Below are 20,751 nucleotides of genomic sequence, written 5' to 3' on the forward strand. Positions count from 1 at the left end.
TGAACTTTATTTACCCTATTAATTTTCTAGTTTCTCAGAAGATGTCACCACCTGGAGATTTTTGAGTTTGTGAACTGTGTCATTTTCGACGTACTTTTGTTTTGCTTGAAGTAAGGAGTGTGAACTTTCTCTTCTAGAGGACACCACTGAAAAACTACTATAGTGCACCCTAGTGGGAAGAAAAATAACTGTTCTTTGGAGAAAATTTTATTTCAAAAGTTTGTTCTTTGTTAAATTTCTTTCTGTTATTGTTTAAGTTGGCTGTATACCCCTCTCTTTCCCCTTGTTTTGTATTTGACCAATCCCGAATTTCTGTTATTAATTTCTGACCAATCATTGGTATCTTCCCCCAACTTGAATATGTTTCTATACCCTAGCCAATAAAAAGTTTGTGGGAGGGTGTTTTCTTTCCCCTAACACCTAGAACCTTCCGCGAGAGGATATAAACTGCTGATTTTTGGGTCTCCGGGACACTTCTGTTCCATCTTTCAGTGTATTAAGTACATAGCAAGAGGCGGGAAGCGCCTCTTTCTCCGGCAGCGGTCAACTATAAGGTAATGGCCGATTAATATATTCTTTCTTTGCTAGCTCAGCAGTTTAACTCTCGGGGCGGGTGCGAAGCGTTCCACCATGTAACCTTTTCCTAAAATGTAAATGTAACTACTCTTTTCCTCTATTCTCTTGGAAAGCTACATTCTGGGATAGAGAGTGCTAACCCTCTCGAGCTCCCACTCATATTGTTTTGAGGTGAACTTATTTTTCTCAACCTATTCTTCGTTAATGTAAAACAAATTGTTCTCTTCTTAAGTCACCTCTTTAGTATGGGATTAGCCCTTGTATTAACGGCCTAGCGCCAAGTAGGTCTTAATCTAGTGTATTAGGAGTGCAAGTTCGCCTCCTCTCAAATTGTTATTTTAGAGGTCATTTAATTAACATTCTTTTCGTTTAATAGACCTCAGTAGATTGGGTATTTTACCCCCTGTGTTTATGTCCGTTGAGGACAGCTTGAAGGTGGAGTTTGGTGTGGCCTGGGAGAGGCTTAAATTTGAGAGCGAGTGGCTCTTTTGAAAATTGTATGTTGTATGCCTCGAGGAGGCTTTTCAGTGTAATTTGGAGCAAGGGCTCCTAGGTATGAATGGGGTTTTCTGCCCCTCTGTTAAAACTTGTGTTTGGGGTAAAACTGAGCTGATTGCCCAAGCATTGTAAACTCGGGGCGCGAAGCCCAAATTCTGTAAATATTGTAACTACCTTATTTTGACTTGCTATTCTGTACCTGCCATGCTTGTTACTTATTTATTTTGAAAAGAAAATATAACCGTATTAAATTTTAAATTTACTTTACAGGCACTATAATTTCGTAGCTTGAGATCCATTCACACCCGCACCTTCTTTCACCTCTACCTACCGCTAAAACCCGGTAACAAATAGTATGGGGGATAGGACACTTCCCTGCCAGAGACCAGTTTAAACTTTTGACCGTTTTGTTTTTCCTATACTAGTCTTCACACTACTAACACAATTTTGTACATAGCTTTTATCATTTCTACTTCCACTCTATTAACTTGTTCTTTCTTAATGTGCCCCATACCAACTGTCTGGGCACACTGTCATAAGCTTTCTCAATATCAATAAAATGTCATCACCATATCTTTTCCAAACTCCCATCTTTTCTCTATCATATGTCTTAATGTAAAGATCAGGTCAAATGTTGATCTGTCTTTGTGAAACTATTCTGTTCTTCCATTTCTCCTAGCTTCCTCCTCAGTCTTCCTTCCAATACTCTCTCAAAGATCTTAGCTACATGGGCAATACAGGTGATCCCTTTTTAGTTATTACATTCCTTTTTATCACCTTTTTTTAAATATTAGGATAATTAAACCCTTTCCCCACTCTTCTGGGATCTTTCTTCCTCGAGATTATTCTAAATTATCTATACAGCCACTGTAGTCCTATTTGTCCTGCTGCTTTTATAATTTCCATAGTTACCTCCACCGCTTCTGCTGCTTTACCGCTCTTCATCCTTTGTATGGCTTCCTCTATTTCTAACATTGATATCTCCTTTTCTTGTTCTTTCCCCATTGTTTTATTCTTGCTCCTTCTCATCTACCAGTTCGCTGTATTTCATATTTAACAATTCTATCCTTGATTAGATGCTAGATTATCTGCACAGTGAAGGAATTTCCTCATCTGTTAGAAACGCCGTTAAGACATTCCTTGTCTGTACCTTGGGGTATGAAAGAAGGGTCTATTGGACCATAATTTATCTAATTGGCGCATTTGTCCACATGTCAAACACATTTTCCAAGTATGTCCACATTTCATCTAATATGTAGTGACGATCTTGCAAGTGAGGAGATAACTCGTGTCTACTGAGAAACTGGAGTGCTTTTAGATTTGTTTCAGTCATGATTGAATTCACTTAAATCAGGAAGATTTACAGAAAGTTGAATGGGTCAGTTTTGGAATTTAACCAATCTTTATTCTAGAATTACCTCTAAAGTAAATTCTTGTTGGTGAAATATCACAGTATTTTCGCTTTCACTATCCCTGTCACAGGGTTCACGCACTCATAATTTTTTGCCACTTTCATCATCTGCGCAATTTTGATTTAGTACCCCTTTGGGTTGATCAGCTGGAATGTGTCAACAATGATTACATGAAAACATGGCACTGAAACCAGAACTGAAATATTTGACTGGTTTTTCCCTTGTTCAAGGGTTCTAGCAGATGCGTGGTCAAATTCAGGCCTTTTGAGCCTCACAGGAAAGAAACAATGCTAACATCAGTTTTGTTGAAGACTTCCTAGACGGTGAGAAAGGAGACCACTCAACAAATTGCTGAAACATGCCAGTGCCAGGCAATGGGTTAAGTTTACTAGGTTTCTCCAAGATACTGCATTGTTTTAAATTCACAATTAAATCCAGTGTTTAAAGTAATCAATTCCTCATCAAATATAATTAAGGTTATCAGTCTGTTAATAACTGGGGGCATATGTACTCTATTTTTGGATTATTCTGTATATAAATTGTGGTACATATTGATATGTATTCGGTGCCACTTAATTAAATATTTTGAATGGTTTTCTGTTTGTTGCAGCACCTTATACTATTATTACTTTCCCTTTCTTGTTTGCTGTCATGTTTGGGGATCTGGGTCATGGAATCATCATGGCAGTTTTTGCTGCTTGGATGGTTTGGAAGGAGAAACCTCTCTCTGCAAAGAAGTCTGATAATGAGGTAAGTTGCTAAGAAATTTTCTGTATTTCCTAGCTACAGCTTTGTTACTGTCACTTTTCAGTCAACCAAAATTTTTTGTTATGGCAGTAGGAGGACCCTTCATATATACCTGTTTGATTCTAAAACAAAAATACAGTACAGTAGGGGAAACAGGGCAAAATGACGAATCGACAATATTTGTAGTACAGTCGAAACTGGTTAAGATGACCCTCTCTAGCACATTTCCCTGGTTTTTACACCATTATTCCAAGTCCCAGTCCATGTTGTATAAAATAAATGCTAAATAAGTGCCTTTACATATCTCTTTAGTACATTCGTAACTCCCATCATAAGAAATTGAAATTAGCGTTCCCAGTCACGTTGTATGCACAGCCCACCAGCAACAACTGGCTTGGGTAAGGATTTGGTAGAGAACTTAATTTTGCAGCCCCTGACTGCATAGCGAAGTAGCATGTAAGCCTACAGATACAGGGAATGTCTGTCTGTAGTGGTTTGGATCACACATCACTAGCTCAGCTGACGTTTTGATGAATTTTGTAACATGTAAATTAGCCTTACTGTACTTATGCATTGCATGTAACCTACAGAAAGACAGTACCTGTACTATCTCATGCAAGTCTGCCTCTGACAACAGGTTAGACTTAACATGGAGTGATGTACAATATGCCTGGAAATACATCAAAACTGGAAAATCAGCTGGTGCTGATGAAATTAATGGAGAAATGATCAAGGCTATGAGCATTTCTGGAAAACATTGGATCTACAGACTCTTTCATAAGATCTGGAAAGAAGGGGACATACCAGTCGATTGGAAAACAGGCATCGTAATTCCAATTTTCAAGAAAGGAGATAGAAATAAATGTTTCAACTATAGAGGCATCACTTTACCATCTCAAGTTGGTAAACTTTATGAAAGAATTATAGAGCATAAAATCAGACCCCTTATTGAAGAGAACCTCTTCAAAGAACAGTATGGATTCAGGAAGGGGAGATCAACAACTGATTTAATTTTTACAGTCCGTCAGTTAATGGAAAAATACTATGAACACGACAGAGATTTGTGGTTAGCCTTTCTGGATATCAAGAAAGCATTTGATGCTGTGAACAGAGAGAAGGTATGGGGAAACACTGAAGAAAATTGGAATGCAGGATGACATAATACACAGGATCAAGAATTTGTATGAAGATACCTGAAGTAAAGTCAAAACATCTGTTGGAATGGCTGAAACCTTTGATATAAAATCTGGGCTAAGACAGGGTGGTGTTTTGTCTCCTCTTCTTTTCATCACTGTGTTGAATGAGATTCAGAGAAAAGTTCACCAAACCATTGGAGGTAAGAAAATGAAAGTTATCTTGTTCGCGGACGATATATGCTTGTGGGCAGACTCTAAAGAAGACCTTCAAGGACAAATAAACTCCTGGACAAAAGCTGCTAAAGAATATGGACTCACCTTCAGCCAAGAGAAAATGAGGTTTTGGTCATGAAGAGATACGGACAACCAATGGGACACATTGAAATGGCGGGGAAACAGCTACAGATGAACTATCAGTTCAAATATCTTGGAAGTGTTATCTCATACTGGTTCTATAGACAAGGAAATTTCCCACAGAATTCAGGCAAGTAGCAACTTTTACAAAATAGTTAAGACATAATATGGAACAAAAAAATACCAACAAAATGTAAGAGAGTCATATATGAAACCTATTACAGTAAAACCTCGTTAATTCAAAGTCGTTGGGACTCAAAAATCGGACTTCGAATTACGTGATTTCGAATTTACCGCCAATTCGCAATTCAGAGGTACCAACTCTTACTGCATTACAAAATGTTCTAAGCTCCGTTACTGCATGCAGTTAACCTTGATTCACAGTTTATACCTTTCAAATGCCATGGAAATAGAACTATTTCCAAAATGTATCCAAGAAGGTGCATTTACAGTATTCAAATAATGCACTTGGATATCTCACTGGCAAACATAACCTCACGCAACGAAAGAAAGAGAAAAAAAAAAAGCACGATTCAAAGACGAGGAGAAATCTATGCTGGCTCCCATGGGCAAGTGCTTTATTCATTGGATTACTGTACTGTATGCATTTTAGATGCCTTGAATTTACACAGAAAGTACCCGATGCCCTTAAAATCCAACTTTCCTGTGACTTATACGATTTCCCGCCATGGCACTTCTCTTGTACTTCAGAAATGTAAACACTTGCCGCGTCACAAAGTGTTCTAAGACCCATTAATACATGCAATCACCTCGATTCACAGTTTAAACTTTTCATATGCCATGGAAAGAACTATTTCCGAAATGTGTCCAACAAGGTGCATTTACAATGTTCAAATAATGCACTTGGATAAATCCGTCAACGGATAAATCACTAACAAGCATAACCTCATGCAACGAAAGAAAACAAATCACACAATTCGAAGGCGAGGATAAATTATGCTGGTTTCCCTGTGCATATGCATTATTTTTTGGATTTCTGTACCGTTTGCATTTTTAGATGCTTCGTACTGGCATGGAAAATGCCCGACGTCCTTAAAACTTCGTGCCTTATCGAACTTTCCTATGACGAGAGGATAAAGTTTCTTGCTTCCATGTGCATTGCAACACACTACAATGACCCCCGTCCCCGACCTTTGTACAATTCCCCGGCTGGCACTTTCTCCTTTAAAACCATAAGACCGTTTGGGCTCGCATTAAAATAAAGCAATGTAGTTTCGTCGGCAATGACAATATTGTTCAGTGCCTACGACTTTATTATATGAGCCACGTTTCTTCATCAACTATCGGCATCGCCAGTGTTCGCGGATTCTGTTTTTCCGCACGCTGCCTGTTGCGTGATATTACGGTGTTCCTTAAAAGGTTGAATACAAAAGAATTCCGATTTCATTCAATTTAGCAATCATGAAGTGCACTGTAGACCCACCGAAGTAAGTGCGGAAAGCTACCACTCCACGTTCCGGAACATGCGTTCTATTATGACTCAAATAAATTTTGAGTTGAAATTACTCTGTAACATACTATTGTTTTAAACTGTAAAGTCAGTCTCGAATTAAAAGCCTGAATTTCGGTAATAGGGCCGACATTGTACTTCGAATTACGAATTATCCGTATTTCGAATTAAACAATTTAAATAACATGCAAAACTGTATCTCATGTTTCCGGGAACGAGAGCTTCTTCGAATTAGGCGGGATTTTGAATGAACCGATTTTGAATTATCGAGGTTCTAACGTAGTACCAATCCTGACCTATGGGAAACATGGACCCTGAGAAATAAAGATGTTAGTAGAATCCAGGCAGCAGAAATGATATTTGTCCATAGCATGATCGGTAAAGCACGAAAGGGACAGAGTCCGTAATGAGGAAATCCGCAAGCAGGCTCAAGTTGTAAGACTGCAGGACAGAATAACAATGCAGCGACTGAGATGGTATAGACATATGCGACGCATGGGAGATAACAGATTACCCAAAAAAAAAAAATGTATGATCTAAAACTTGAAGACAGAAGACCAAGAGGGCGACCAAGACTCGGGTACAAGGACATGAAGATTGACATTCAACAGTGAGGACATACTTTGGAAAGCATCGAAGAAGGAGAGAACTTCAGAGACCGCAACTGGTGGAGAAGCCTCATTCGCCGACCCATTGCAAAGATGGAACGACGTGGGATATGTATGTACGTAGGTGCTTTGAAAAGTTCTCGGAATGTACTAGAATATCTTACCTCGGTGGAACTGCTTTTATTTTTCAACATAGTCTCCCTCTAGACTAATGCATTTGGTCCAGCGATGTTCCAATGCCTTGATCCCATCTCGAAAATGAGATTCCTCCAGGCCTGCAAAATACCTCTCCAATACGGCTGTCATTTCTTCCCTTGTAGAAAATCTCCGTCCACTGAGGAAAATTTTCAGCTTGGGGAATAGATGAAAGTCTGATGGTGCCAAATCAGGAGACTAAGGTGCATGTGGCAACAATTCGTACCCCAGTTCATGACTTTTTGCCATGGCAATAACCCTTGTGTGCGGCGGAGCGTTGTCCTGATGAAAGATGACCTTTTTCCTTGCCAAACCAGGCCTTGTTTCGCGTATCTTTTCCTGTAGTTGGTCTAGGAGGTTTGCATAGTATTGCCCCGTAATTGTTTGGCCAGTAGGAAGATAATCTATCGGCAGAATGCCTTTTGCATCCAAGAAAACTGAGGCCATGACCTTTCCTGCCGAACGCACTGCCTTTGCTTTCTTTGGTGGTGGTGAATCGGCATGTTTCCACTGCTTTGACTACTGTTTTGTGTCTGGGGTATAGTAGTGGACCCAAGTTTCATATATAGTCACAAACCAGCGCAAAAAATCTTGTTGGTTGCACTGAAAACGGGCCAGACTTTGTTCGGACATTTCCAATCTGGTGCGTTTATTGTCCAGTGTCAAGAGCCGCGGCACCCATCTTGCGGATAAATTTTTCATACCCAATTCTTCGGTTAAAATATAATATACCCATTCAGAAGACATCACTACAGCTTCAGCAATCTCCCGCACTTTCAGTCGACGATCCTCCATGACCATTTTATGCACTTTTGCGATAAATTCTGGGGTTGTAACACTTTTTGGCCGTCCACTACATGGATCATCATCCAAGCTCTCCCGACCAAATTTAAACTCGCTGGTCCACTTGGCAACAGTTGAAAATGAAGGAGCAGAGTCCTTAGTGTGTTCTGAAAGTCGGCATGAATTTCCTTTGCTTCCATACCTTTCTTTACAAAGTATTTAATCACTGTTCGAATCTCAGTTTTTTTCCATTGTCACAAATCACTACGCGGGAACAACAACAAAGAGTCGTCACTACCACACTCCTGCAGCTAGAGCACTGACGCGCCACATGTTCACTCACAAAGGATGTGTGATTATTGCGCGGGAACCTCGTTGCTCTAGCACGGACATCTAGCAGTGATTCCGAGAACTTTTCAAACCGTCCTCATGTATGTATGTATGTATGTATGTATGTATGTATATAGTGTTTTACAGGATGATGATGATGATAACAATAGTAGTAGTAGTGTACAAATGATGAGAAAGTTTATTTAGAAAGTAGATGCTAATCCACACATGAAATGTGTGCAAATCGCCCAGATGTTGGACTGTCGTGATCGTAAGAACTGGACAGGCGGCGACTTGGGTTCGATTGTAGGGAGCTTACACTATAGCAATAACAAGACTATACTTCCAATTCACTTACAACTTCCTTCACCTGTATTATACAAAGCATCAGTACACCCTTACAAATACACAAATAAACAAGGAAACTAGTCCTTACAAATATGTACCAACTTTATATGTGAAAGGGATTTTCTCAATTCTCTGTCCTCTCGAATTCTCTCTAGACAAGCTAATTTATAATTGAAATATGCCTGTGTAACTTGGTGAATACTTAGCTCGTGGTTCAGGATCTACCTTCTCTCTTGATTCTTCTCTCTGCGACGCCGTAACCGTCTCTGACATCGTGAAGTCTAGTTGAAGGAAAGTGCAGATGCACAAAGTCAAACTTGGTACGCTTAAACACTGTTGTTCCCCAACTCAAGTCCATTTTTCCTTACTGCAGTTATGTGGTTAGTTATGAGTTTGTTGAGCATAACACTACTCTGCCGTTACTTAAATTTCTTTAACAGTGGAGTAGGTTCACTCTGTGTCTCTGTGGTTCACGGCCACGATGTATAATTCACGGTACCTGTAACAGATTTCCCTTGGACTCTCCCTGAGTGCTTCCCAAACTCCAGCTTATATGTTTATTCGCTATTTTCTCGAATTTTTCCAGTGCCTTCCTGAACATCATCCCCTACTACCACAAAGTTCTGTTGTCTCTCAGTGTGATTGGCTCATGTGTTCCTCTCACTAACGGGGGAGTGTCGTGGAACACACTAGAACAAAGTATTTTTCTGATGCGTTAAAATCACCGCATGGCCTACGTGACATTTCTTTCCACTGGCTCCTCGAACTACTCTTCAAGGTTTCCTATTGTGTTTCTGTTTCTACATTGGCACCGTTCTGTCGGATATTTTACAATGTTGCACACACATCGGGCTCACTTTCACTAAACTTCGATGGTGATATTTATGCCGAAACTAGTACCTTATGTGATTAATTCACACTAATAAGTGCCATTGTATTGAATAGGTGGACCCCTAATAATTTTAATTATTGTGATCCACTAAACTTCGCTTTATGTTAAATTGTATCGTCCACATCGTGGGAGATGGGCAACGTCATCAAGTGGGGAATAGCTTGTGAGGGTGAAGTACAGTGGGGACTGTGTGGACCCCAAGACCGCTACAGTAGCTGTGAAGGCCCTACAGGAATCCTGAAAAAGATGGCGGGTAACAGGGCTCTGGTGAAGTCACGACAGGCCTAGCAAGCCGGTGATGGATATTAACTTGCTTCCAAGGAAACAAGGACTGGAGAATAGAATCAGAAAAGGTGGAAGAAAAGTTAAGAGAAGAGCAGTATGGTTTCAGATCAGGAAGGTCCACTATAGACCTTATATTCTCAGTAAGGCAACTACAAGAGCATCATTGGAATGGGGTAAGGATCTTGTGATGGCCTTTATGGACTTTGAGAAAGCTTATGACCGTGTGTGTAGAAACAAGGTATGGGAAGCCTTACAGAGAAAAGGTGTCGAGGAACAGACCATAGAAAGAGTGAAGGAGATGTACAATGGGACTGTCAGTTGTGTGAAAATAGGAGAGAGAACAGGCTGGTTTAAGCAAAAAGGTGGATTAAAACAAGGAAGGGCTCTGTCACCTTTGCTCTTCATAGTAACAATGGACGAGATAATGACAAAAGTGGCAAGGAAAATTGGAGAATGCAAAATGAAAGTGATGTTTGCAGATGACCTGTTAGACTGGGGAGAAAAGGAAGAGGATATCCAGGAACAGTTAGATGCTCGGGTAGAGGAGGTGGAACAATATGGAATGAAATTTAATGCCCAGAAGAGTGAGATAGTGATCACAACTAGAAAGGAGGAGAGACCCTACGAGAGGGGATAATGCTTGGAGGCGAACGGCTTAGGAAGGTAGAGAGTTTCAAGTACTTAGGAAGTATCATAGAGGAAAGTGGAAGAAATGATAAGGAAATAATTGAGCATGAAAGACAAGCAGGAGCATTCCTGAAAAGTGTCAGAAGCCTGGTTTGGAGCAAGGATGTTCCTCATAGAAGCAAAAGGGTGATATACAGGATGTACTATATACCTATTCTGACGTACACAGCTGAGACTTGGGTAATGAGTCAGAGAGCCGTGAATAGAATACAGGCAAGTGAAATGAAATTTCTGAGAAGCAGGATAGGAGTGACAAGATTGGATGAGAATTGGAAGGTTCGAGATATAGTAAAAGAAGAGCCACTACAAAATAGGATAGAGGCATCTATACTTAGATGGTATGGACACATGAAGAGAATGACAGAGAAAAGGATACAGAGGAGGATGCACAAAATGGAGATAACAGGTAAACGGCCAAGAGGAAGACCAAGAGACAGGTGGATAAAAGGAGTGGGAGTGTGTACAGAGAAGAGGTGAGGACTAGGCAAGAGTGACTAGGGAGAAGTGGTGGGAAGACAAGAGGAGATGGAGAGGCTTATGTTCGAAGCAGACCCGGCCAACAGCTGGAAACTGCAGATGATGATGATGATGATGATGATGAATATTTCAAATTTCTATTCAAATAAAATTACCACTCACTTAAATATTCGAAGCACTGTAACTTCTTGCCATTGTTACACATTCGCTTAGGTTCTAGACCATTACTTCCAATCTCTTCATTCTCAGAGATGGCGGATTCGAGACTTACTAGAGTCTCTTTGCTCGGCACTCAGATATGACACAGTCATGACAGGACATTCCTACAATAACTTTAAACACAATTATGTGGTAGGAGGAAGCAGCCAAATGAAGTGGGTTTGTGAAAGCCAGTTTCCAGGTTTAGATTATGTTCATGTGAAATGTTTTAAACAAGCTTGGCCTTTGAATATTCCTATAGATGGAACAGTGATTTGGACCAAGCTGCCCTAATGGGATTTTGCAACTTCAAGGCATCTAATGGATGGCTTTAAGGTTTTTAAAAAAATGGAATAAACTTTCATACAAATCCATATGCCAGTGTCAATATTAATACTGTTCAGATTAAGAGAGATATGACACCACTGAAAACCTTAAAGGGCTACAGTAGAACCTTGATTATATGTTTCCGGAAATTGTTTTCCCGTATTATTTGTTCAAACTATGTGGTCCCGTGAGCATCCTAATTAATTTACGTTGTCAAAATCCTGCATTATCCGTTCCTCAAAGAAACGATTTCCCGCATCAACCTTACTGAAATTTCAGTCCCATCAACGCTAAATCCTCGATCATGCGTTTTTCAAGAAACTGTATCTCGCGAAAGGACAGCTGCAGCATACTTATGGATCTTGGTGTTAACGTCCCGTCATGGCGGTAATTTGAGGAGGTACTGTACCGTACTGGAAAAGCAATCAGCGATGAACTTGCATCAGGGACTATCTTAGCATCGCATTCGGGTGGTATTGTTTAGAGAATCTTCGTAAATCGTAAAGCAGTGTGTGTCCACAACAATTGGAAGGAAGCAGAGCGCATTTTGATAGCTCTACTTAAAGACTGAACAAGCTTGGTCAAATGTTCGTACTTGCAAAACGTCTACATTATGTCCAGGGTTAGCTGCTTATTTTCCTTTTTTACTTTTTGTCAAGTGTATCGCCAAACAGGTTTGAGGCACTTCCCTCAAGGCACTGTATAGTCATTGGGCTTTCAGGCAGGAATTGAAACTGCTCCTTAATTAACACAAATATAGTATTTTAATATTATTGTATACGATTGTTATAGAGACCAGAACAGATGTTGCACCTTACATACATAAAGCCATGGGAGGTTTTGGGATTGCCTATTACCATTTTGGTCCTAATATAGGACTGGGAATTTCATGTTTTTGTCTTTAAATGTTATAAAAACTGCAGTTGTTTTATTTGCGCACGTTACATTCAGAAACTTTGTATCATTTCGCAGTCGTACCGACTTGTACAGCGAGCATGCTTTCCAGCTGAGCTCGCGAATAACTGTAATTTCGGAAGTGTTAATGATATTTTTTTCTCTTTCCAATTTGATTGTGATTAGTGATTTTCAGAATTTAATATAATGCATTCAAGAACTTCAGGTTACTTACCTTCGAAACCATATTCTAGAGTTCAACATAACCTTTAAAATTTGATGTAAGCCTAATTTACGCAGTACAAGATTTCCATCAACTGACTACAAACAGTATACCAATGACCAAATTACAATGGAAGATTAAAAAAAAAAAAAAGAATTTGCCATCATGTTGAGGGCTTTGGTATCTAATGTGCTTTATTTTATTAGATTAGAGAATTAAAAACTATTTGTGGTAAATTCTGGTTTGGCTTGGCATTACAGGTATTAGATTTTTCGAATAGTTTGGCTGATCAGAGTTACTGAACTGGAAAAAGTTCTCAGAAAACTGACAGTTTTCCCGATAAAACTGAATATAAAGTTTCAAGATTTTTAAGTCGCGTACCAGTAATTAATGTTTGAAGCCGACCCCGCAGTCTAACTTGCCTGCCTTTCACCCGGAGGCCCCGGGTTCGATTCCTGGCCAAGTCAGGCATTTTTACCTGGATATGAGTGCTGATTCCAGGTTCACTCATTCTACAATTACCTTTAATTGAGGAGCTATTTAATGGCAAAATGGCGACCCCGGTCTAGAGAGCCAGGAATAACAGCCGAGAGGATTCGTCACACTGACCATGCATCACCTCGTAATCTGCAGGCCTTTGGACCGAACAGCGGTCGCTTCGTAGGCAGAAGGCCCATTGTGGCTGTAGTTTGGTTTTTGTAAGATTATAAGTATACATATTTCATTTTTGTGATGTTTAGCCAAATTGTTGATGGTTCATTCGTTCCCGGATTTTCAGTTTTCCCGTGTTGCACATTTTTTTTATGGTTCTTCGAAAAACGGAGAATCAAGGTTCCACTGTATTATCCTGAAAGTTTTTTAATGGAGTTGAAGCAGGACTATGTTTCCAGCTTCTTCCTGATAAAACATGTGTTAAAGAGTGTGAAATGCCATGGAGGTAAACTCAGTAAAGAGAGACTAACAGTGCTATTATGCTGCAACAAAAGTGGTACAGGGAAATTGACGTCACTCATAGGGAAGTGGAAAAATTCACACAGTTTTAAGAATGTATGTACCTTTTCATGCCAGTACATGGCAAATAGATGCTTGGATGATGTCATCAATTTTTGAGAACTTTTTGTGATCACTTGACGCCAAAATGGGAGTGCGACGGAGGAAAATTGTGTTGTTCATAGACTGATGTGCTGCAGACCCAGTTGATAAATCTTATTAGAAAAATGTATGTGTAGTGTTTCTTTTCGCAAACTGTAAATATCATTTCAAGCTCTTGGATCAGGATATCATCTGGTATACAAAGCAGAAATATATTCTAAGATGCTCGCGCAAAAGAGGTTGGCTTTTCTGGAAACGGCTTCACATAAAATCTCAATTTTGGGAGTCGTGCATTTCTTAAAATGTAGTTGAGAATCTGTAAATGAGACCACAATTCAAAATTGTTTCCCCAAAGCAGGCTTCATTCTTTCAGCCATTAATGTTGCAGTGGAAATGATGGAAAGCACTGATCATATGGATGAATAATGTAGCCAGCTTGGGACAGATGAAGATGAAGAGATGAGTTTTGCCACATGTTGCCACCTGCAAAGTGCAGACAAATTTCATTAAGAGCTGATGATTGATAAATATAGTAACAAGCAAGAACCAGAGAATTAAAATGGAACCAGTGAGACCTGTACAGCACTACATGGACATAGTGCGATGTTGTGTCAAGTTTTGTTGTGTATGACAGTGTAATGAATTAAGTTACCAAACTTGATACCCTTGTATGTAACTTAGAACAAAAGAAACAGTCTACTTTAGACACGTTTCTTACAAGTGATGCTGCTCATGTTACTCTTGTATATTTTTAAACATGTGTTTCTTTCTTCTGAATCAAATTCTTGACATATTTTGTGCATTTTAAACATTTTTATGCAAATGACTTGCATAGTTCGCGTTTCCAAGTAAGTTTTTCCTCGATGTTTAGTATGTTGGTGTTTCTAAAATTTACTACTCTTTATTGATTTCATTAGTTGTAATTGTAAATGATTTATTTTTATTGTAATTATTTTTACGTTCAAACCTGACCATTAATTTAACAGCGTAATTTATGTTTTTAATAAGTTTCCTCTTTGATATTTTTTTTTTTGGTTCCCAAAAGAATATCCTATCCAGTTTTGGCTGTATTCTGTTCGCTAAATTGACTACCGTGTGACTTTGGGCATGATCTGTCACAGGTATTCCGTGCACACACAGGGAAATTCCTTTCAGTCTGAGATTATCAGTGGTAGAGGATCATCTGTCTGGCACGGTCGCACTAAAATTTTAGAGGTGTGTGCAGGAAGCTTCTATTACCAGTGTGTAATACGGATAGGGTTAACTGTTTTATTTTCATGAAATCCTAGTGTATTCCGACATATTTCAATGTTAACTGATTCTGGATTGCAAGACATTTCTCGATTAAGGACAAATGGCTGCCTAAACAGCCTGAGGCAAGTTGAATTACTCATCTTACCTCCAGGCCAGGTATACACTTAGAGAGACACATACCTTCATGATAATTACGTTAATGCCTAGAAATTGTCAGGAAACAGACAGGGTTGGAGTGAAGTCATGATAGCTGCATTGTATGCTAAACTGAATCCTAGCAAGTCCATGAAACCTGGAAGTTCCAGAATATAACAGTGGCATTCTTTGAGTTGCTCATTTCTGAAAATGCTGCAAAACCTCACCGTGCACTGACAGATCCTGCAAAGAGAGGGATTATAAAGAACATTAACCTTTTACACAACAAGCATATTGGACATGCAGATATGCCTTCGGTTCCTGGCTGTCGGTAATCACTGTGATAAAACGCTCATGTGTCAGAATCTTCCCTGTTAATGATAGATATTCGACCATTACCTCACGCTCAAAGGCCTACTACAAAGATTAGCATCCATCATCACCAGCACCAGAAATGCTGAAGAAAGAGCAGGAATGCAAAACCAGAGAAAAAAAGTAGCTAGGCAGTTGGGCTTCATATCTGAATCTATTAATAATCTGTAGCAAGAAAACTTTACATGACCTGTGTGTGAGGAAAACTATGTTCATCTTCCAGATGAAGTTGGGTTTCAGTGTGATAACTGTAAAGTGAGGTGGCACGAACACCACTCAGTTTATGAAGGTAGTGTATGATTTCTGTGTTATGTGCATAGTACACTCCAGTTTAAAACTATTGTCTTCAGAGTTTTTATTTTCAATGTAGAGTACAGTTGTTTTAAATTTACCAAGAACTTGCTTTAAATAAATTTAAAATATATAATTTTATTTTTTAAATCATTTTCATAGCTGCCAACTCTCCCGATTTTGGGTGGGAGACCTCAGATTTTACACCATTTCTCCCACACTCCCGCTTAACATATTCATTCTTCCAATTTTTTTTTTCCAGACATCCTGCACGTAATTTTGGATTAAAAGTGCGAGATGACACTCCAGTTGCACATCGTATCAATAATTTATCGACAATTCTCCATAACATTGTATCTACTATCTGCTGTGTCCAGCATCCCCAAGCTTGTGGCAAGGTGGCAAATTTACATAAAATGAAACTTTTAATATAAAAGCTTTGAACATTGCAGAAATGTTGCATAAAATAAGCAGTAATAAAATATTTATCACAAACATGCTCCAGTGGAATGTTTAAAAGAAGCCTATCATTGTCAACTTGCCTCGTTCACCCCTATGTGAGCCTTTTGAATTATGAGCAATTGAATTAGTTGAATTGAATTGGTTAGTAGTTCGTAACTTCACAAGACACTGAAACCATTGGCGAAGCATAATTATCTAAGACTGCTTCACGGCTTCTCATAATTCATAGAGAAGGGTCTAGTGTGCACATCCAAGTATGCTCAGTAAGATTAAGGTCGTGTAATCTTGCAGACCTAGCAAGAATCCTCGTGTCCATGAAGTGTTTATCAAACCAATTTGCCACAATTCTGGAATGATGCAGTGCATTGTCTTGGCGGACATGATCTTACAGTAAGTTCCTATATCATTCGCTTGTGAGAGACATTGGCAGATGTACCAGGGGTCCTGTTTCACCCCGTGTGAACAGTGCTCATTTGAGGAAATCACCACCCCCAGCTTGAACTGTACTCTACTGGAAAGAGATGGAATGGCCCATGCACCTGGCACTGGTAATCTGCCCATGATGATCAAATGTGCTGAGGTCTCGTGTTTTACCTATAATGTGCTAAAATGCTAAATCATACGGCCACTACAAAATCTCTTGCCACACCGTACTATTATAAGGTAACCAAAAATGTTCAGTTTCAAGTGTCAGGGACAAGATGGTACACAGTAAATGTTATGTACTTTCAGTCCTCAAAAGTAATCCCTGTCTGCATCCAGCACCTGTTGCCAACATGTTTCCAGCTGTGCAGTGCCTTGGTGATAAATAAAAGTAGAGGTTCTGCAGGTGCCTCCTGTACACCTGCCTCATTTCGCAGGTGGTTCAGGGAATGGAAAAGGTGGTAATCAATTGGTGTTAGTCTGTTATAGGTGCAGGTCTCTGCAAGTACTGGATGCAAACAGATGGGTGAACATGATCTTACAGTAAGTTCCTTATCATTCGCTGGTGAGGTGTGCCAGCTACTGTCAAGTTAAGATGTTGAATGGCATGTTTGGATATGACCATTGCTTCGGTCTTTTTCACTGCAGACCTGCTGCAACACTGTGATAGAGTAGATGGCAGAGGGTCTCCCAGTCAAGTCGCTGTGGTCTCCCATGTGATCCGCGCCACACAAGGCCGAGCGTTGTTGTGCAAGAGCATTACAGCGTTGCGATTAACCAATACTGGCCATTTCTGCTTCAGTACCCATTGCGCACATTCCAAAAGCTGCGAGTACAGGTCCACAGTGATGGTTTCGCCCAGCCGTAGGAGCTTGTAATGCACAACTTGGCGACCTATCCTCCAGATACCGAGCAGGATTTTGTGTTAGTGAAGAGATGGTTGGGCGGTGTGGGGCATAGAGTCCAGTGGTGACATCTAGTGTCTGGTATGCTTGAGCGTGTCGTCCAGGACCCACTTTTCATCACCTCGATCAAATATGGGTACATTGCTCTGTAGCAAAAGCAGCAATAAATAGGCTGTCACTCGCTATTCCTTTATTGGCATCCAGCAGTACCCACTTGCTCCCTGTGTGATGCAGATGAAGTCTGATTATTTCTCCAGACACTTTGAAGTGTGTGGCAAGCTGACCACACATTTGGCTGCTGCCCTTTTCTGTGACCTCCTGCAAGACCTAGTCATTCAGCGCCTGGGAGCAGCCAATACAGGAGTCGTCAGAGAGTTCAAAATCTCCCGACTTGAACTTCACGAAACAGCACCTGACAGTGCATTCAAGTACAGCGGTTTTCCCCTTGTACCATATCGTCGTTGGATGTTGGCATTCATCAGGGCAATCTGATTCTTGTTCTCAGCAACTCTTTGGGGGTTACTGAACCCAAGATATTATCCTTCTTCCCCTACTTCTGAAGGACTGTATATTTATTATTTCGAATGATCTGGCCGTTGTGCATGAACCTCTAGCTCATTGTTCAGGCATTGGAGCACTTCATTGATATTCTGAGCAGGCATTGGTAGCACCACATCTCAAAGGATCAAAGTTTTTGTGGTAGTGTTCTCTGTTAGAGTCCTAGTCTCGGTAGTATAAAGTAAGACAGAAAATAAAAATAAAAATAAAAAAAACAGCCTGAGATTGATCTTAGAGTCCCTTTTACAGAGAACTTTGCTCATTCTCTTGAATGCAGTCTTTGCCTATTCAATTCAGGATCTAATTTTGACAGCATTGTTCCAGCTGTGATCAAGTAAGCAGCTGAGATATTTAAAGCATTGGACTTACTCCAGTGATGTGCCAGCTACTGTTAAGTTAACCTGTTGAATGACATGTTTGCTCATGACTAGGGGCCGTATTTTTTGGTAATAATGATATGCACAAGTTTTTTTTATATCTTCTTTCTTGTCTATATATGCCTTCCCAGGTACTAAAAACACCGTATTTTAGCAAAATGAACTCGCGAAATATCGCGAAATTTGATTTATTGCACGAATTGCGCAAATAATCACGAAATATACACCACTTGGTGCGAAAAATCCGAAATGGCACCGGAAGAGCTCTCCAATAAATGTTTAAATGCTTCTGAGAACTTGACTATTGTAGTTTCCTTCTCATTTACTTCATAGCGCTGTATATTCTCCTCACAAAGCACACAAAGCGGTACGCACTGTTTATCGAAAGTATGTGTATTTAGGTCCGTGATCTCTAAAGCAGTCGATAAAAATCAATATCTGTTATCGATTACAGCAAATAGCGCTGTGGTCGTAACAAGATACAAGACCGGTCGTAGATACAGCAGTGCGGAATGAGAGTTCGTTACTTACAAACATTTTGTCAAATGTCCAACAATTAAGTATAAAAATGCCGAAAACTGAAGTCACAACAGGTTTTTCGAGGGCCGAGGAATGCAACAGTGAGGGGTTCTATGTATAGTACGCGAACTTTTTCTTGAGCCCTAGTTCCCATTCAGCACTATGGAGTTCAGGGCTCAAGAAAAGGTTCGCGTACTATATTTGATGATGCAAGAAATATTCTAATGTACCAATAGTGTACCGGTAATATTCGTAAAGTGGAAACGTGCGATGTACACTGCAGAGAATCAGAATGAAGCAAATGAACATAATTCTAAGCGGCAAATAACAATCAACGATACTTTACAGATCATAAAGATGTTGAAAAATTATAGAGAGCAATTTGTAATAGACACAAAAAAAAGCATTCATGCAAGCCAACATTCCTCTAGAAAAACAGGATAATCCTGGATTAGGAAGAGAATGAATATAAAAGGAAAGGAAAATAATACTGTCTTTACTGTAAAATATGACGGTATTGGTAGGCCTATTGTAAATAAATCGCCTGTTTGAGTAGTAATAATGTTATTGTTTTTATGTCCCACTAACCACTTTTACGTTTTCCGGAGACGCCGAGATACCGGGATGTTGTCCCGCAGGAGTTCTTTTACGTGCCAGTAAACTACTGACATGAGGCTGACATATTTGAACTCCTTCAAATACCTCCGGGCTGAGCCAGGATAGACCTGCCAAATTGGGGTCAGAAAGCCAGCGCCTTAACCATCTGAGATACTCATCCCCGACCGGGGGAAAAAGAGCATATCCATGAACATCTTCCAGAGCTATATGACTTTGCAAAATGCAATGAAAGCACATCTGGTTGAGGAAGTGAAAGAAGACAGTGTTAGCAAAGTTTTAGGAGGTTTTATAAAAGACCACAGTGAATTTGCATCCAAGTGTTCGCAAGCATTATGATTTCAGACATCTAATGTGGTCAGCGAGAGGAGCTTCTCTGCTTGCACAAAGACACTTCCTGACTGTCGCACAACTCTGCATGCTGTTAATGTTGAAACCATGCTTAGTTTGTACTTTGGAGACAAGTAATTCAACGTCTAAAAATGTAGGCTATGTATAAATGTATATCACAGGGCAGATCACCTAACTTCATTTCGAATTATCAGCGATTTATATATTTATTTCTATAACAATTTGCATATTTGGTTTTTCTAAGATTTAATAATAATCATACATTACAAGGGTTTACTTTAAAACCCCTTATCAAAAAATTAGTTACATTTACCCCATATGCTGCTACAAGGAAGATTTCGCAGGAAACATCAATCAGTATAACAATTTATTTCACGAAATACCTACCGAATTAGTGTCGGTTTTAACATCGAAATCAACAGTTTTATTTCACCAAAAAATAAGGCTCCTACTCATGACCATTGCTTTGGTCTTTTTTGCTGCAGACCTGCTGCAAACTGTTTCAACCACGCTGTTTAGTAATGTCTGCAGATACTCGGTACTTGTTCCAAGCAGAACAGTATCATCTGCACATTGCAGATTATGTGATCCCATTAACAATTCTGTTTTCCATCTAGTGCTTCAGAAAATAGCCTTCCTCCTTTATTTCAATAGCACAGTTTTGTGTTATCAACCTTCTGATGCAGTCTGATTCCAAAACAGGTTGGCGATAATTCAGTTATCTCTACCATCCATGCTAATATCCTGTAGGATATACACAATGTCTCACATGGTCAAAAGCTTTTTTCATAATTGATAATTGATAAAGCAAGCATATACATTCAGACATGTCTGTGCATCTTTGCACCAGAATCTGCATCCCTACCAATGCCTCTGGTGCCAAATCCATTACGGAATCCAAACTGGGTGCTACCTATGTATGATTCACATTTGCTGTATATTCTTGCATGTATTAT

The 20,751-nt window shown here is 39.6% G+C and overlaps 1 protein-coding gene across 4 annotated transcripts in view; it reads left to right on the top strand.

The window, feature by feature from the left end:
- Nucleotides 1-20,751, top strand: part of LOC136866028 (V-type proton ATPase 116 kDa subunit a 1) — a 338,604-nt gene that overhangs the window by 202,563 nt on the left and 115,290 nt on the right. For all 4 annotated transcript variants that reach the window (XM_067142636.2, XM_067142639.2, XM_067142638.2 and 1 more), the window contains exon 9: nt 3,097-3,236. In XM_067142636.2, the coding sequence (XP_066998737.2) occupies nt 3,097-3,236 (140 nt within the window). The remainder of the gene's footprint in view (nt 1-3,096; nt 3,237-20,751) is intronic.

This window comes from Anabrus simplex, chromosome 3 (genome assembly GCF_040414725.1).
Source record: "Anabrus simplex isolate iqAnaSimp1 chromosome 3, ASM4041472v1, whole genome shotgun sequence".
NCBI lineage: Eukaryota > Metazoa > Arthropoda > Insecta > Orthoptera > Tettigoniidae > Anabrus > Anabrus simplex.